This window comes from Sciurus vulgaris (assembly GCF_902686455.1).
Source record: "Sciurus vulgaris genome assembly, chromosome: 14".
Lineage (NCBI taxonomy): Eukaryota > Metazoa > Chordata > Mammalia > Rodentia > Sciuridae > Sciurus > Sciurus vulgaris.
Window position 1 is genome coordinate 6,550,456 of NC_136475.1, and position 13,634 is coordinate 6,564,089.

The 13,634-nt window shown below is 52.3% G+C and overlaps 1 protein-coding gene across 1 annotated transcript in view; it reads left to right on the forward strand.

Moving 5' to 3' along the window:
• CKAP2L (cytoskeleton associated protein 2 like) overlaps nt 1-9,478 on the forward strand; it is a 28,042-nt gene extending 18,564 nt beyond the window's left edge. The window contains exons 6-9 of the mRNA XM_079110657.1: nt 2,483-2,638; nt 5,667-5,730; nt 7,072-7,261; nt 8,345-9,478. Of these exons, the coding sequence (XP_078966783.1) occupies nt 2,483-2,638; nt 5,667-5,730; nt 7,072-7,261; nt 8,345-8,567 (633 nt within the window). The 3' untranslated portion in view covers nt 8,568-9,478. The remainder of the gene's footprint in view (nt 1-2,482; nt 2,639-5,666; nt 5,731-7,071; nt 7,262-8,344) is intronic.
• Nucleotides 9,479-13,634: the final 4,156 nt, after the last annotated feature.

Genomic DNA, 13,634 nt, shown 5'->3' on the forward strand with positions numbered 1-13,634 from the left:
CTTAGAATACCTTTTCACTTCCAGATTTGTAGTTTTTTTCTCGCTATCTTTATGTTAATTTCTAAGTGTGTTGTGGTTGACAAATGTGGCCCATGTGTATTACTCTTGATGGAATTTGTTAAAATTTCTTTGTAGTCTCATCATTCTTAGTATATGTTGCAAAGGTGTTCTGAAAGGATATATATTCTGTCCGTTTACTAGATCTGTTGCTTTCTGAAAGAAATGTGCCAACATTTCTCTGGAATTGGGATTACTCATTGACAGCTTGTATTCCTGTCAACTTTTACTTCCTGTTTTTCAAGTCTATCTTGTATGTATATAAAAGTCATGGCTTGCTTTGATTTCTCTTCTGTCTGGTATTAATCTTGCCATACCTGCTTTTTGTTGCTAGAATTTGGTAGATCTCTTTGTATCCCTTTATTTTTAAATCTTCCTGAGTTGATTTATTTTAGGAATGTCTCATATGAATGTATACAGCTGAATTTTTTAACCAGATCTAAAAATATGTTTTTTGAAAGCATATTTCTCTCATAGACATTTATTGTAATTACTCATATTTAAATTCAGCCTGCCATCTTATTTTGTAACTCAGTTTATATGAATCCTTTTTATTTTCCCTCATTTCTGTGTTTCATACAGTTTTATTTCATAAAACAATATATTGAAATCACAAAATAAAGCAATGTTACTGGAGTCCCAGACCAGAAGTCCAATACTGGGGTCCCAACAAATCAAATCTGGCTATTCACCCCAAAAACCAAATGGGAAAGGTAATGGTGAAAAGCAGGGAAGGAGCTCCAGTCCAGACAAGGGACCAGCGTTCCCAGGCCCAATCTCGGGGACACTGACAGGAGGTCAGATTCAACTAGAGGGAGGACCGGGCAGGAGGCAGAGTTCATCGTCAAGCTGGCCGCGCGGGCCTGTCCATGTCAAGGGAGGTGCTCAGGCAACTCTCCACTTGCCTTGCAGGGCGTTTATCAGACCTGAGGGTGGGGGGGCGGGTGATTTGGTTCCCATGAGGCAATTGCTCCTGCTGGGCCCAGGGGCAGGGAGCGGCCTCGTCCTGAGACAACCTACCTCCAAGTCTCCACGACTGTCTGGGTGCGCTGCAGGGATCTGGAGCAGGACCCTGATAAAGCTGGCCTTGGCCTCCGTTCAAAGTGGCTTGGGTGCTCTGACCTCAGTGCTCTCGGTCTCGAGGGAGGGCACCAGCTTTAGATGAATGCTCCTCAGGTGGTCAGCGCCCCGCACAGGGCTGAGCCGGATCCGATGCTCCTCAGGTGGTCAGCGCGCCTGCGCAGAGCTGAGCCGGACTCTGACTGACAGAAGAGCCCTCATGCTCTAACCATAGTCTAGGAAGTGTTTCTAATTTCAGGTTGTTCTCCCTGGAAAATTTGCCGCTCTGCCTTCTTCCTTGCATCTGTCACCATCGATTTATTAGCGTCTCGGTCAGTTTGAAGCAGGCCGGGATGTGGCTAAGGTGGAGCACTTGCCTGGCACGCGGGAGGCACTTTTCTAAACATTTTTCTCATTTAATTCTGCTTGACTCTGGAGCCGTTCAGCCTGCCCCTCCCTGAAAGAACTGCTGAATCTTCTGAACTGGCAAGCGAACACAGTACACCTTAGGCTAAGCGAAATAAGCCAAACCCCAGACACCAAAGGCCAGATGTTTTCTCTGACAGGTGGATGCTGATTCACAGTGGGGGGTGGATAGGGAAGAATAGAGTCACTTCAGATTTGGTGGAGGGGAGTAAAGGGAGGGGAGGGGGTGTGGGGTGGAAAGGACAGTACAGAGAAGCAGACATGATTACCTCATGTGCATGTATGACTGCATGACCCATGTGATCCTGCAGTATGTAAAATCAGAAAAATGAGGGATCACACTCCATTTATGTATGAGCTATCAAATTCTATAAATGCATTGACATGTACAACTAATTAGAACAAATTAAATTTTTTTTTAAAAGTTGTGTTGTGTGGAGTTTAACCCGCACGAATTCCCAGCACACACACACACACACACACACACACACACACACACACACACACACACCCCTGCCTTGTGCCATCCTTCATGCTGCTGTTAAGAATCAACCAGAAATTTTGGCCGTATTCACTCTCACGTTTATAAATACATAGGATTTTGAATAAGTAAGAAATGTGGATTGTGCTACGGTTTGGTTTGGTTTGATTTTTGCACTACATAAACATGTAGAATATACTTCCCGTCTACCATGATGAAAGTTTTTCTTTCCACTTCATCTCATGTAACTTAAAATTTAATGATCAGTGCCAAAACCACGAAAATACAATTCACATGGCTACACAGGGATCCAATACATCACACATATGTTGTACCTCAGTAACATTGAAGATTTTTAAAAAGTTCCGGAAGATTACTGATGAAGCCGATGTCTGCTGTGATAAGTATTAGGAGGTGTGAGAGTAGCTGAAAATCACCTCAGCGTTTCCTTTTTTCCAGGGTGTACCTTCTAGCGAAATACTTACAATATTGTCCGGCATTCCTGAGGCTGAGAAATTTGCTAAATTCTGGATCTGCAAAGCAAAGCTGCTGGCAAGTCAAGGCACCTTTGATGTTATCGGGCTGTATGAAGAGGCCATTAGAAGTGGCGCCACAGTGAGTTTCTGTCTCAGGCGGGTGACCTGTGACCTTCTCCTGTGATTTCTCTGTTGGCAGCATGACAGCTGTGTGATGTAGTGTCGAACTTCCAACTCGCCTCCAAAGTCATAGCTAGGGTATGGGGTGCAGTGTGTCCTTGATGCACACATTTAAAAAGCATGCATTTTGCAGAAAGCAGTGTTACCAACAGAGTCGGTTTTCTTGTCGAGTGACCGTGTCTCAATGCTGATTGTACAAGTGTGCAGTTATAGAAAGTAATAGTCAGAAAGTTACGACATTGGTATCCAGTGCTTACAAAGAACTTTACCAAAGAACCTAAAGATAAATCTAAAGCAACACATTCAATGTGCATAAATTAATAATTCAGAGCCACTGCATGAAAAAACTTCTTAGCCCTAAAACCTAGAAAAAAACCCACTGTCGATAACTTTTTTAACAAAGACTGCTTCGAATAACTTTGTCACTTTTCACACTGTCATTTTCCATTTCCTGCTCCACGCTCTGTATCTCGTTTCCATGTTGGTTTGGAGTTTCACAAGCTCACAGTTTAAACCACCAAGTAGTTCAATAAATTTGGTACAAAACTTCTCCCTCACTCACTTCCCGTTTTCTACTTCCCAGGACAGGTTATTTTTATACTCTTACCCCTGAAACTTCCGAAGATGTGTGCATGTTGCTGTTCGGTGGTTTCCAGGCCTAGACAGCTTGTGGACTTGCAGCCGTGTGGGGCAGGGACTTGACCCCCTTCACATACACCTGCATGGCCACCTGCACACCCCCACCAATGTCCTGCGGCTCTTTGCCATCCTTCACGCTTCCGTGGGAGCAGTGTGCAAACCGTGGGCACGTAGCCATCCCTCCGTTACGCAGGTGTAAGAAAGACATGACTGTATGACCGGGGCCACCTCACCTTCCAAGCACGACCTCCAGGTTTCCTGGAGTGAGCTTTGCCTTTGTTTAGTTTTCAGAGGACTTAGTACGTGATTAATTTTCACACTCTAATTTTCTAAATTGCTGGATACTTGAAAAACACCATCTTTTCTTAGAGGGCAAGTTGTGGTTTCGTGCAGGCTGATGGGTGGCTCCTCACTCCTGCCTTCGCTTGCGGCCATTCTGGAATCCTTCTCACCATTGCCCAGACACCCTTGTGCCCTGCCTGAGCTGGGTGGAGCTCCTGTTTCTAGAGCCATGTCACGTCTTCCTCTTCCTGCATCTCTGTCCCTTCTCCAGTGCTTTGCCTTCTCTCTCTCTCGAGTGCATTTTATTCTGTTTACCTAAGGGCCTCATCCGGATACAGCTGGTTTCAAGAGGCAGGTTAAAGCTCTGGGCACTTAGATGAGGCTTCATCGCAGGGTGATGGCTGCCTGATGGGTTGGAGGACCCTCCATATCAGGGCCTTCAGGTCTTTCTCCTTAAGCAGGTCGGATTCCCTAGAGAGGGCTCTTGGTTCTCCTTCCTGGGAGTTAGAAACCAGGCGCCTGTGATAGGGGAGGAGTCCCGACGCTCAGCCGCAGGCTCTGTTTGTCCCTTGCTCGGTGGGCAGTCACCCTGAACCTTGCATGAAGTCCCCCAGAGACTCGGGGGCCAGATCCCCAGTTTTCTGTCGGATGAGGTGGCAGTGCCATCGCTAGCTGCATGGAGCTCAGGAGTGCCGGGTAGGCTTGAGCAGCGCTCCAGGGCCCTCCCGATTGGCGCCCTACTCCTGGCTTCCAGAGGTGCTGTGTCGTGAACCACACTTCCCGCAGCCCTGGCCCAGGACACACTCTCGAGGGGTCGGGTGCTCCTTCTCTTCCTTCTGCCCTCCATTTCCAGAACCTGGTTACTACTTACTCTTTCCTAGTCTTTGTAGCAATTGCCTTTCACATAAGATATTTTAGTTGCCAATGGACATTTATTTTACTTATTTATTTACTTATATGTGGTGCTGGGACTCAAACCAGTTTTTCACACGAGGCAAGCCCTCTACCACTGAGCTACGACCCCAGCAATTGCCTCTTTTTAATCCTGTTCTCATTTCAGCATTTCAAGTGAGATTAGAAGTAAATGTGTGGGCTGGGGAGGTATAGCTCAGCTGGTAGAGTGCTTGCAAAAGGCCCTGGGTTCCATCCCCAGCACCGCAAAAAAAAAGAAGTAAATGTGCATTCAGTGTACCATCTTTAACCAGAATCCTGCACAGATGTAAAATATGCATAATGAGTGTTATATAATTCAGACTCCTTGCCGTGTATTCTCATTTATGCCCACCTCATTAAGCTTGGCCTAATTCCATTTTAGATTTTGTAAAAATGTATGGAAAGCTTGCTTTTATGCTCTTTTGCAGCCTATTATTAATTTGATACACAGTCCCAGGTCAGGAAGACAAACGTCCAAATATGAGGTTCCTATGAAAAAGTACAGTCCATCTCATGACATTCTGCCTCGTGGAAAAATGTTCACACACTTTGAAAAAATAAAGGCTATCCCAGGAAGTCACTTTTCTATAAAAGTTTTTGTTGTTGTTGTTTTTGATTTTTGGTTTTTTTTTTTTTTTTTTTTTTTTAAGGCATATTATTTTACTATATTAAAAAAAAAAAAAAAAAGTCTGGGGAAAATTGCCCAAAATAACTAACAAGCATTGTCTTTGGGTGACAGGAATATAAGTGAGTTTAACCTATTGTTTCGTTTTTCTGAAATGAGAAACGTGACTTTTATGATGAAAACGAGATTAAGCTATGATAGCACTAAATTGTGTGATGCGTGTTCCCCACGGTTAGAGTCTTCAGTGGTGTGATGCAAGTTAATAGGAAAATAGAATCTGATTCAGAAAGAAGGTCAAGTGTGCCAGCATTTAACCAGTATTCTCTCTCTTCCTTCATTTTTCTCATGAAGTTTTAAAACAAACTTTGTAGATGTTACTTATACCTAGACAGGATATTTTTAAAGGAAACATTTTTATTATAGAGAGTTTGTTTGATGTTGTCTAAAGTTCCTTAGCTCATTTTTTCTGAGTCTGTTTAACAGTATTCATTTATTTTCTTCCTTCCAGCCGATACAAGAGTTGCGGGAAGTCGTTCTTAATATTTTGCAAGAATCATCCAGAACCACAGAAGGTAGTGTTGCTCTGCGTTTGAGTCCTTTCCCTCCAGCTGTACAATGAGACCGTCCGGAGCACATGGGAAGGAGGCCCTGGTCCCCTGAGCCTCTCCCTCTGCCCTGCACGCTGCCCTTGGCAGCGCACCGTCAGCCTGCATTTGTTTTCACAAGCAGATGCCCGCCTGGCACTGAGCAGAGGTGTTTCCACCAGGCAGCAGAGCAACTGCCCTGCTCTCCTGGGGTCCCAGGTGGGGCCATAAGTGGCTCCTTATGGAAGAGCATGAGGCAAGGGGAGGGAGCCTTGGTTAAGTGACAGGCCTAGTCCTAAAGGGGAGGGAGCCATGGTTAAGTGACAGGCCTCGTCCTAAAGGGGAGGGAGCCTTGGTTAAGTGACAGGTCTAGTCCTAAAGGGGAGGGAGCCTTGGTTAAGTGACAGGTCTAGTCCTAATAAACCTGCCTCCACGGGGTCACCCAGTCCATGTCACCTCTTCAAAACTAGCCCTCTCACGTCTCCTCATTAGCTCTACAGTCACAGGACTCTCTGTGAGAACCGCTGTACTAAACACAGTGAATGCAATTGCTTATAATACTTGTGATATGAATGGAAAGAAAAAACAGCTATATTTAGAAAACAAAGCATATTTTTCTTCTTATCTTAGAACATAACAGTTTTATTTCCCTTAAGAGTACATTTAACAACCCAGTGGACTGACAGGTAAGTGGGGAAACAGAAAGTAAATACGCCAGTGGGAGCCCAGGAGTGAGGCCCAGCAGTGTCCCCAGGGGCAGGAGGGAAGGAATCAGTGCCCTGCCGGGCTGTCAGCCTCCCTGGGCCTCGGCCAGGCTCTGCTGCATCTCTGGCTGAAGGACCTCCTGCATTTTGATTGCGGTGACTGTATAGTGAGAGTTATGTGGAGACGGGACCGTTCTTGCTCGCTGTCTGTGGCAACAGCCCCGTGGCAGCCCCAGCAGGGAGGGGTCGGGAGCTGAGAGTTAGCACCAGTAAGTCAAGACGACTGGTTCCGGGGCGGGGTGGAAAGGCGGGAGCAGTCCTGAGAGCTCTCAGAGCGAGGCTAGGAGGTCGGGGCTGTGGTCGGTGTTGGAAGGGTATCAAGGATCCATCCTCAAGTGGCAAAGAGACCCACAAGCTGTCTGGAGCACTGGGCAGTAGGGCAGCCTGGTGGCACAGGGTATGACTGTGGGGCTCGGGAGGAAAAACTAGTTATAGACCCTCTTCACATCGGTGAACATACAGAGTCTACTGGACATAGAGTCCACCAGCACCATGGGGCACCTACCGTGGTTCACATCAGGGTTAAACTGACAAGCTTACGTTCCTCCCTGACCTTCATACACAGGAATGAGCTCTGATGCTTTAGTTGCTGAAACTAATATCACATCAGTGGAAGAGCAGGCCAACAAGACGGACCCCGGGCACTCTTGTCCTCCTGCAGAGGAGAGGGACCAGGCCACAGCGACACCCCCAAAAGCCAAGGCCGAGCAGCATAGTCATGCTGGTATCAAACTGCAGGTCGCCCCAGTCCCGAGGTACGCAGACTCCAGAGCTGGCCTCGGATCGCAGTCCTCCCTCCCTCCTTCCCTACCGGCTCTCCTGCACCGGTCTAGCCTGTCTGAGGGTGAGGGGAGGCAGGAGGCACCGACTCGAGGGTCTGGGTCTCCACACGCCACCCCCCACCCCTGCTGAGATGTGCCCTGCACAGGAACATACTGCCAGCGTCCGGAGGGGGCTGGAGTGGGTTCGCCCCCTCCCAGGACAGGCTACCTCTTCCCCCATGTGTCCAGCACTTGGGGTCCCTCCTACCTTTCCTGCCAGCCGGGCACAGCTGTAGGGAGGCGGTGGCCCAGTGTCCAGGCAGCAGCTCTGGAGCTGTGAAGGAGGCTCTGCCTGGCCCCTGAGAACAGGAGGGTGGTGAGCAGGTGCCGCCGCAGACCACAGAGCAGTCTGTTTTAACAAGGACCCTGTCAGGCGTCACCTCACCTCCCACAGGCAAGTCCAGCCACGTCTGCTCACCCTCCTGAAGGATCCCAAGCAGAGCACCAGGGCCTCGGTCTGGGCTTTAGTTCCCTGGAAAGCGGGCTGGGCCCTGCTGCCCGCTCGCAGTGGATGACAGCGGGCAGCTGTCACTGGCTCTAGAACTCACTATGAAAGCCTGAGCCAATGTGACCAGAGTCACCAGAGGGGACGCAGGTCCTGTCCTCCAGGCGCTCCTCACTGGAAGGCACTTCCGGCATACAAGAAAGATGCCGTCAGTTTCCGTGTCAATTCTTAGTGTGGCTGCCATCCTAAAAGGTGTGTTTTGAATGATTTACAAACACATTTAAGAATTTATCAGACTAACCAAATTTGGTGTGAGGCCATTTCCTTGAAACCTGTTAACATGGTTGAAAGTTCGCCACCCCCTGCAGGGTGGCTCCAGTCAGATGAAGCCACGCTTCACACGGGATTGCCCAGCATGAGGAGCAGGGGGCCGCCACGTGTGGTTCTGGAGTCGGGAAGAGCTACTCCGTGAGCTCACACGGAGGCGGCTGTCTTCCTGTGGAGTAAGAAACAGGAGAGCAGACGCGATTCTCCCGAAGGTTCGAGGTTCTGACTGCATCTTTCTCTCGCAGAATAAACGGGATGCCAGAAGTGCAGGACATGAAGCTCATCACCCCCGTGCGACGCTCGGCCAGGATCGAGCGAGCAGCGTCCCGCTACCCAGAGATGCTGCAGGAACACGATGTGGTGGTGGCGTCTCTTGACGAACTCTTAGACGTGGGGGACACAGAGTGCTTCATGTTCCGTAAGAACGAGGCTCTGCCCATGTCAGCGTTCGAGATGCTCGACTTATGATCTCTTGACTTTTTTTAAAAAAAGTTGTTTCAGAGCCTCCAAGAAATAAGAAATGCCCTTGTCCAGATGACCTGAAAAAACTGGACAACGGTGCGGCATCACCGGTGCAGGCTGCGGACTCTCAGGAGTCGGGAAGTAACTCCCTGCCCCACTCAAACTTCATGTGCCCTGGAAAGTCCGTTCTGTGCTCCTGCGCACGTTTTAACCGCATCTACCACAGCTTCACAGCGTACGTAGGTTCCAGCTACCGAGTGTCAGTGGCTCCAGAGTGGAAGGAGTCTGCACTGCACCCGTCCACTGTAGCCCCTCGTAGCTCCTCCTGGCCAGAGGTCAGCGCCACAGTGACGGACTCACCTTTCGGCATCCACCTTAGCAGGGAGGGCAGGTTCTTTCAAGTGGACCTCTGAGCCTCGAAGCTCGCTGCCAGGCTGCACGGTCAGGCCCCCTGATGCTGCAGATGAGCTTGTCTGGGCTGCTGTGCCTTTGTTCCGAGACCCTAAGGGACCTCTGTGGGTGACCCTCGACTTCCTTCGCCTGGCCCTGTGGCCAAGGGCCATTCTTGTCCTGTGCACCAGGTCTCCTCAAGGCAGAGTCCTGGATGCCTGCTCTTCTAGCCTCTTGTGCCCAAACCTTGTTTTGCATCTGTTGCTCAGATGCTTGGAGGAGAAGGGCGGGAGGACATGCACTTCTGCACTTCAGCTCTTCGCTCTGTGGGACAGCTGGCCCGAGAAGGCAGCGTCAACCCCAGACTATGCAAGTCGCTTTCTTCCCCTGGACAGCTGATCCTGGGTAGGCAGGATCAGCGTCATGTAAATATGATGTACAGAAAAACCTACTCGACACGTTTTCAGGTTTAGCTTTCTTAATATTTAATTATTCCCTATAACAAAAAAAAAAAAACATTAAATTGTTTGTTCTTACATATTTCTTAATCTTACTTATCATAGAAAACGGGTGGTGGCTTGGGAGGACTGGAGGTGCTCTGGGGAAATACCCACCCACCTGGCCTGGGGGATATTTGCTGCCCTGGAGAACCTACCCTGATAAGGGCTGGCCATCAGCCACACCAGGACGTTTTCATTGTGAGGGACGCAGACCTCTCCCTCCTGCACCCTTGTGCATGCTCTCCCTCTCCCCCTCTCCCCATCTCCCTCTCCCTCTCCCCCTCTCCCCATCTCCCTCTCCCTCTCCCCCTTTTTCCTTCTCTCCCTCTCCCCTTCTCTCTCTCCCTCCCTCTCCCCTCTCTCTCTTCCTCTCTCTCTGTTCCTCTCTCTCTCTCTCTCTCTCTCTCTCTCTCTCTATATATATATATATATATATCCCTTCTCTCTCTCAGCTTTATAAACCGAAGCCCTAACGCCAGCAGCCTCGCTTTGGTGAGAGGTGCACTGCAGCACCAGGGAGGTTAGGAATCCAGGGCCTGCCTGCCTGACCTGGAGACAGCCTGGCTGCACCTGTGAGGCCAGGGATGCTCAGAGGGTGTGCAGAGCACAGGGACCCAGAGGACCAAACCCCGGGCTCCCGGGTCCGCAGAGCCTGCCTGCCAGGTCCCCATGTGGACCCCACGCTGCCGACCGTCCTGCAGGGACTGGAAGGTTCATCCTCGCCACGCACAGCCCAGGGACCAGCTGCCTGCTGGTTTTGTCTCCTCACAAGCAGAGTCTTGCTATCGAAGGTCATTTCAGAAGAGCAGCTCCCTCTTCCCTGCCAGCTCCTAGCAAGTGTCCCACTGGGCCTCCCTGGTGCTCGCTTGGCGGAGTAGGGGGAACTGCGGTGTCTGATGATATGCGGTCCCAGAGCGACAGGTCGGAGGTTCCAACAGCCTGATCGGACAAAGGCATGTTCCCCAGCCAAGATGTGAAAATGGCTGGGCGATTCCCCAGCCGCCCGACCTGCACCTGGGCCGGGCTCCCAGCCCTTGGCTGCTCACTGAGGAAGGTTTATGAGGGAGTGTTCGTGGGGACAGGTGTCTGCCGAATGCCAGTCCCGTGTTGTCTAGGGCAGGCGAGTGTAAAGTGGATCTTCAACGACGGGTATGCGCAGCACCACGGTGCAGATGACCATGAGCCAGAGGACAAGGCGGGGTGCTGGGCAGCCCTCTGTCAGTGTCCCAGACCAGGCGGGGCGCTGAGTCTTCACTCGCTCACTCGGAGACGCCTGCCTGCCCCACGCTGAGAGCCCCCAGCTCCTCGGGACCACCTCTCCCACACAGTCCAAGGGACTCTGCTCAGGGTGAGCGTGTGACCGTGCCTGGACAGCCAGAGTCCAGCATCTCCCCCACCAGGAGCGTCACCTGGGGGATGGCACGTCCTGGTCAGAACCAGTGAGCCTGCGCGTCCCTGGTGTTTGGTGGCAAGGGGCTCCCAGGTGGAGCTGCCGAAAAGACAGGGTGGGAGTCTGGAGCTGGGCTTGGCCCTCTGATGACCACGTGGACAAAACCTGCAAGGACTAGACAGCGTCCACAAGGATAAACTCAGCCGGAGCGCAGGGCTATCAGTGACAGACTCCATGCCCACGTGGCCGGGCCCTGCGTTTTTCTGAGTCGATGAATCCCCTTTCCTAACACCATTTCATTTATTTGACTTTTCATTAGGTGCCAATGAAAACTCCTGAGCAAGGTAGGTCCACACACGCTCTGCATCTGTCTCCACAGCCTCACAGCTTGGTGACAGCGGGAACAGTGAACGCCCAGGGGGACTTCAAGCGCATGGCTGTCTAGCGCTAGCCCAGAGCGGGTCGCTCCTGCAAGGAAACGAGGGGGCCCAGGGAGCTCCCCTGAGAGACCCTTGCTGCTCCCCGCTGGCCAAGCAGGAGTCCCGTGGCCCGGTCACCTCTGACCACTCATCACGGCCCACGGCCCCTCCATTCTCGTCACTTCCTGACCACCAGGAACTCAAGGTCAGAACTGGATATTGGTTCAGCCGCTGAAGCAGCCCCCATGGAAACGTGCTTCACGCAGCAGCCCAGGTGAAGCACCTAGGGCCAACGGTGCCAGGCTCTGCCACCCCGATGCAGCTGTCCATGTGCCCATGGGTGGCTCCCCCAACCCCGCTCTGCAGCACGGGAGTGGGGAGAAAGGAACGGGGAAAGCACCTCTCCTAAGTCACAGTCACAACTTGGAAGCTTGACGCATTATTTCTGCTGTGATGGAGGGAACAGCACTTGGTCACAGGTCCCCGGCCATCTTGAAATAAAGCTTGGAATTGTGTATCAGGCGGCCGATTAATCCTTCCATAAACGGGGGAAGCCACACACTGCTTAGGCATAAGGGCACACACCTGTAACTAACTGCATATAAACGTGACATCGGGTTTAAAAAATACAGCTCCACCAAATGAATGGCCCCCCATGGAGCGCCTGTCCCACTCTCCCACCCGCTGGTCCCAGACAGCTTCCTGGGAGTTGAGCGGACCTTTCCCCACCTCCTCCTGGTGCCATATCCTCCCCGACTCTTTCCAGTTCTCCATGCGGTCCCAGAGTGGTGAACAAGGTACCCCCGCTCCATTCAGGAAAACGTGCAGCGGCCTCCGGGCGCCAGAGAGAAGTGGTGAGCCAGAGGAGCCTGGCCCCAGGAGTCCGGGGGTCTCCAGCGAGAGTCACAGATGCAAACAGTCAAGGCCTGAGAGAGGTCGGCGGGCCAAGGGAGAGCCGGAGCAGGGCCCTCCCCTCCTCTCTCCTCTTCCCTTTCCTTCTTTCTCCTCTCCCACGCCTTCTTATCCTTCTTATCCTTCTCTCTCCCTCCCCCTCCTGAGACCCCCAAGTCACATCTGCTGACCATTCCTCATCCTACCCAGGGCGGATGCTAAGGGTGGGTTTTCACAGAATCGACTACTGTACAACATTTCAGGAAAGGCCTGGGCTGGGAGCTGAGCCGTTCGCTGATCAAATGCTCTCCAACCCTGGAACAAGGATCTAGTTTAGACAAGGCCAGAGCCCCCGGGTCCTCACCTGGAGAGCCTTGGCCCTGCAGACGCTAAAAGGCTTGACATCGCAGACCTGCCTGCCTCTGAAATGCACAGGACACACTCAGAAGTGACTCCCAGCACTGGTCTGGTGTCCTCAGTGGACCGCAGACACGCCAGCGCACCTGCCAATTGCAGCCGGAGAGACTAGGGACTGCAGCATCAGACCAGGGCTCCAGGGTGAACGAGGGTCCACCCGGCCATTCCCAACGCAGAGGTTCCTGCTGAGCCGCGCAGAATGCCAGCCACCGCGCCAAGGGTCAGAGCCAACGGCAGGAGCAGAACAGCAAAGGCGGGGCTGGATACCGCGGAGACGCGGCGGCACAGCAGGGGCTCGTCCGTTTCCACACGGCGCCCCGCGCACCAAGGCGTCCGGGCCGTGTCCGTCAGCCTCCCTCAGTGACCGGGAGGAAATACCTCTAATGAGGCCATCTTCGCCAGCCTGGTCTTATATTTAATAGGTACAGAATCAAGTGCATAGAGACACTTCTAGAAAGAATGCGAACGCAGTTGCAGGCGGACCGGCAGCTCAGGAGGCCGATCAGGGACTCCACCGGTGCAGGAGTCCCAAGGGGAAGACCTGCCGGTCGCCTCTCCGTCCTTCTGCGGTTCTCCCGTCACCTGAAAACAGCTCGAGCAGAAGACCCTCCGCCCTGGAGGAAAGGAGGGACGCGGCCCTGGAAGCTTTCCTCCCGGGCTCGCAAGGACCCACGCCAGGTGCGCGGGCGCATGCGCGGGGCGCGGCGCTCGGAGCCCTCGCCGGGCCTCGCCTCACCGCTGGCCAGCAGGGGGCGCCCGGAACACGCGGGCGGAAAGGACACACGGGGCTGGGCAACGCCCCGCCAAAGAGGGACCCCAGGAAAGCCGGGGTGGCAACAAGGACCCTGTACAGGGTTCAGGGACCACGGCTGCCCCTCGTGAGGGCGGGAGTCTCTGCCCAAACATCAGATGACCTGAAGCACAGCTGCTCCCTGTCCCCACCGCTGCCTGGAGCACCGGGGACGGGTTTGTAGGGGACCGGCCAGCAGCAGTCTGCAGCGGTGCAGGGCACCTGCAGGCAGCCCATCCCTGTTGAGGAACCTGTGGCCTGTTGACCTGATGCTCC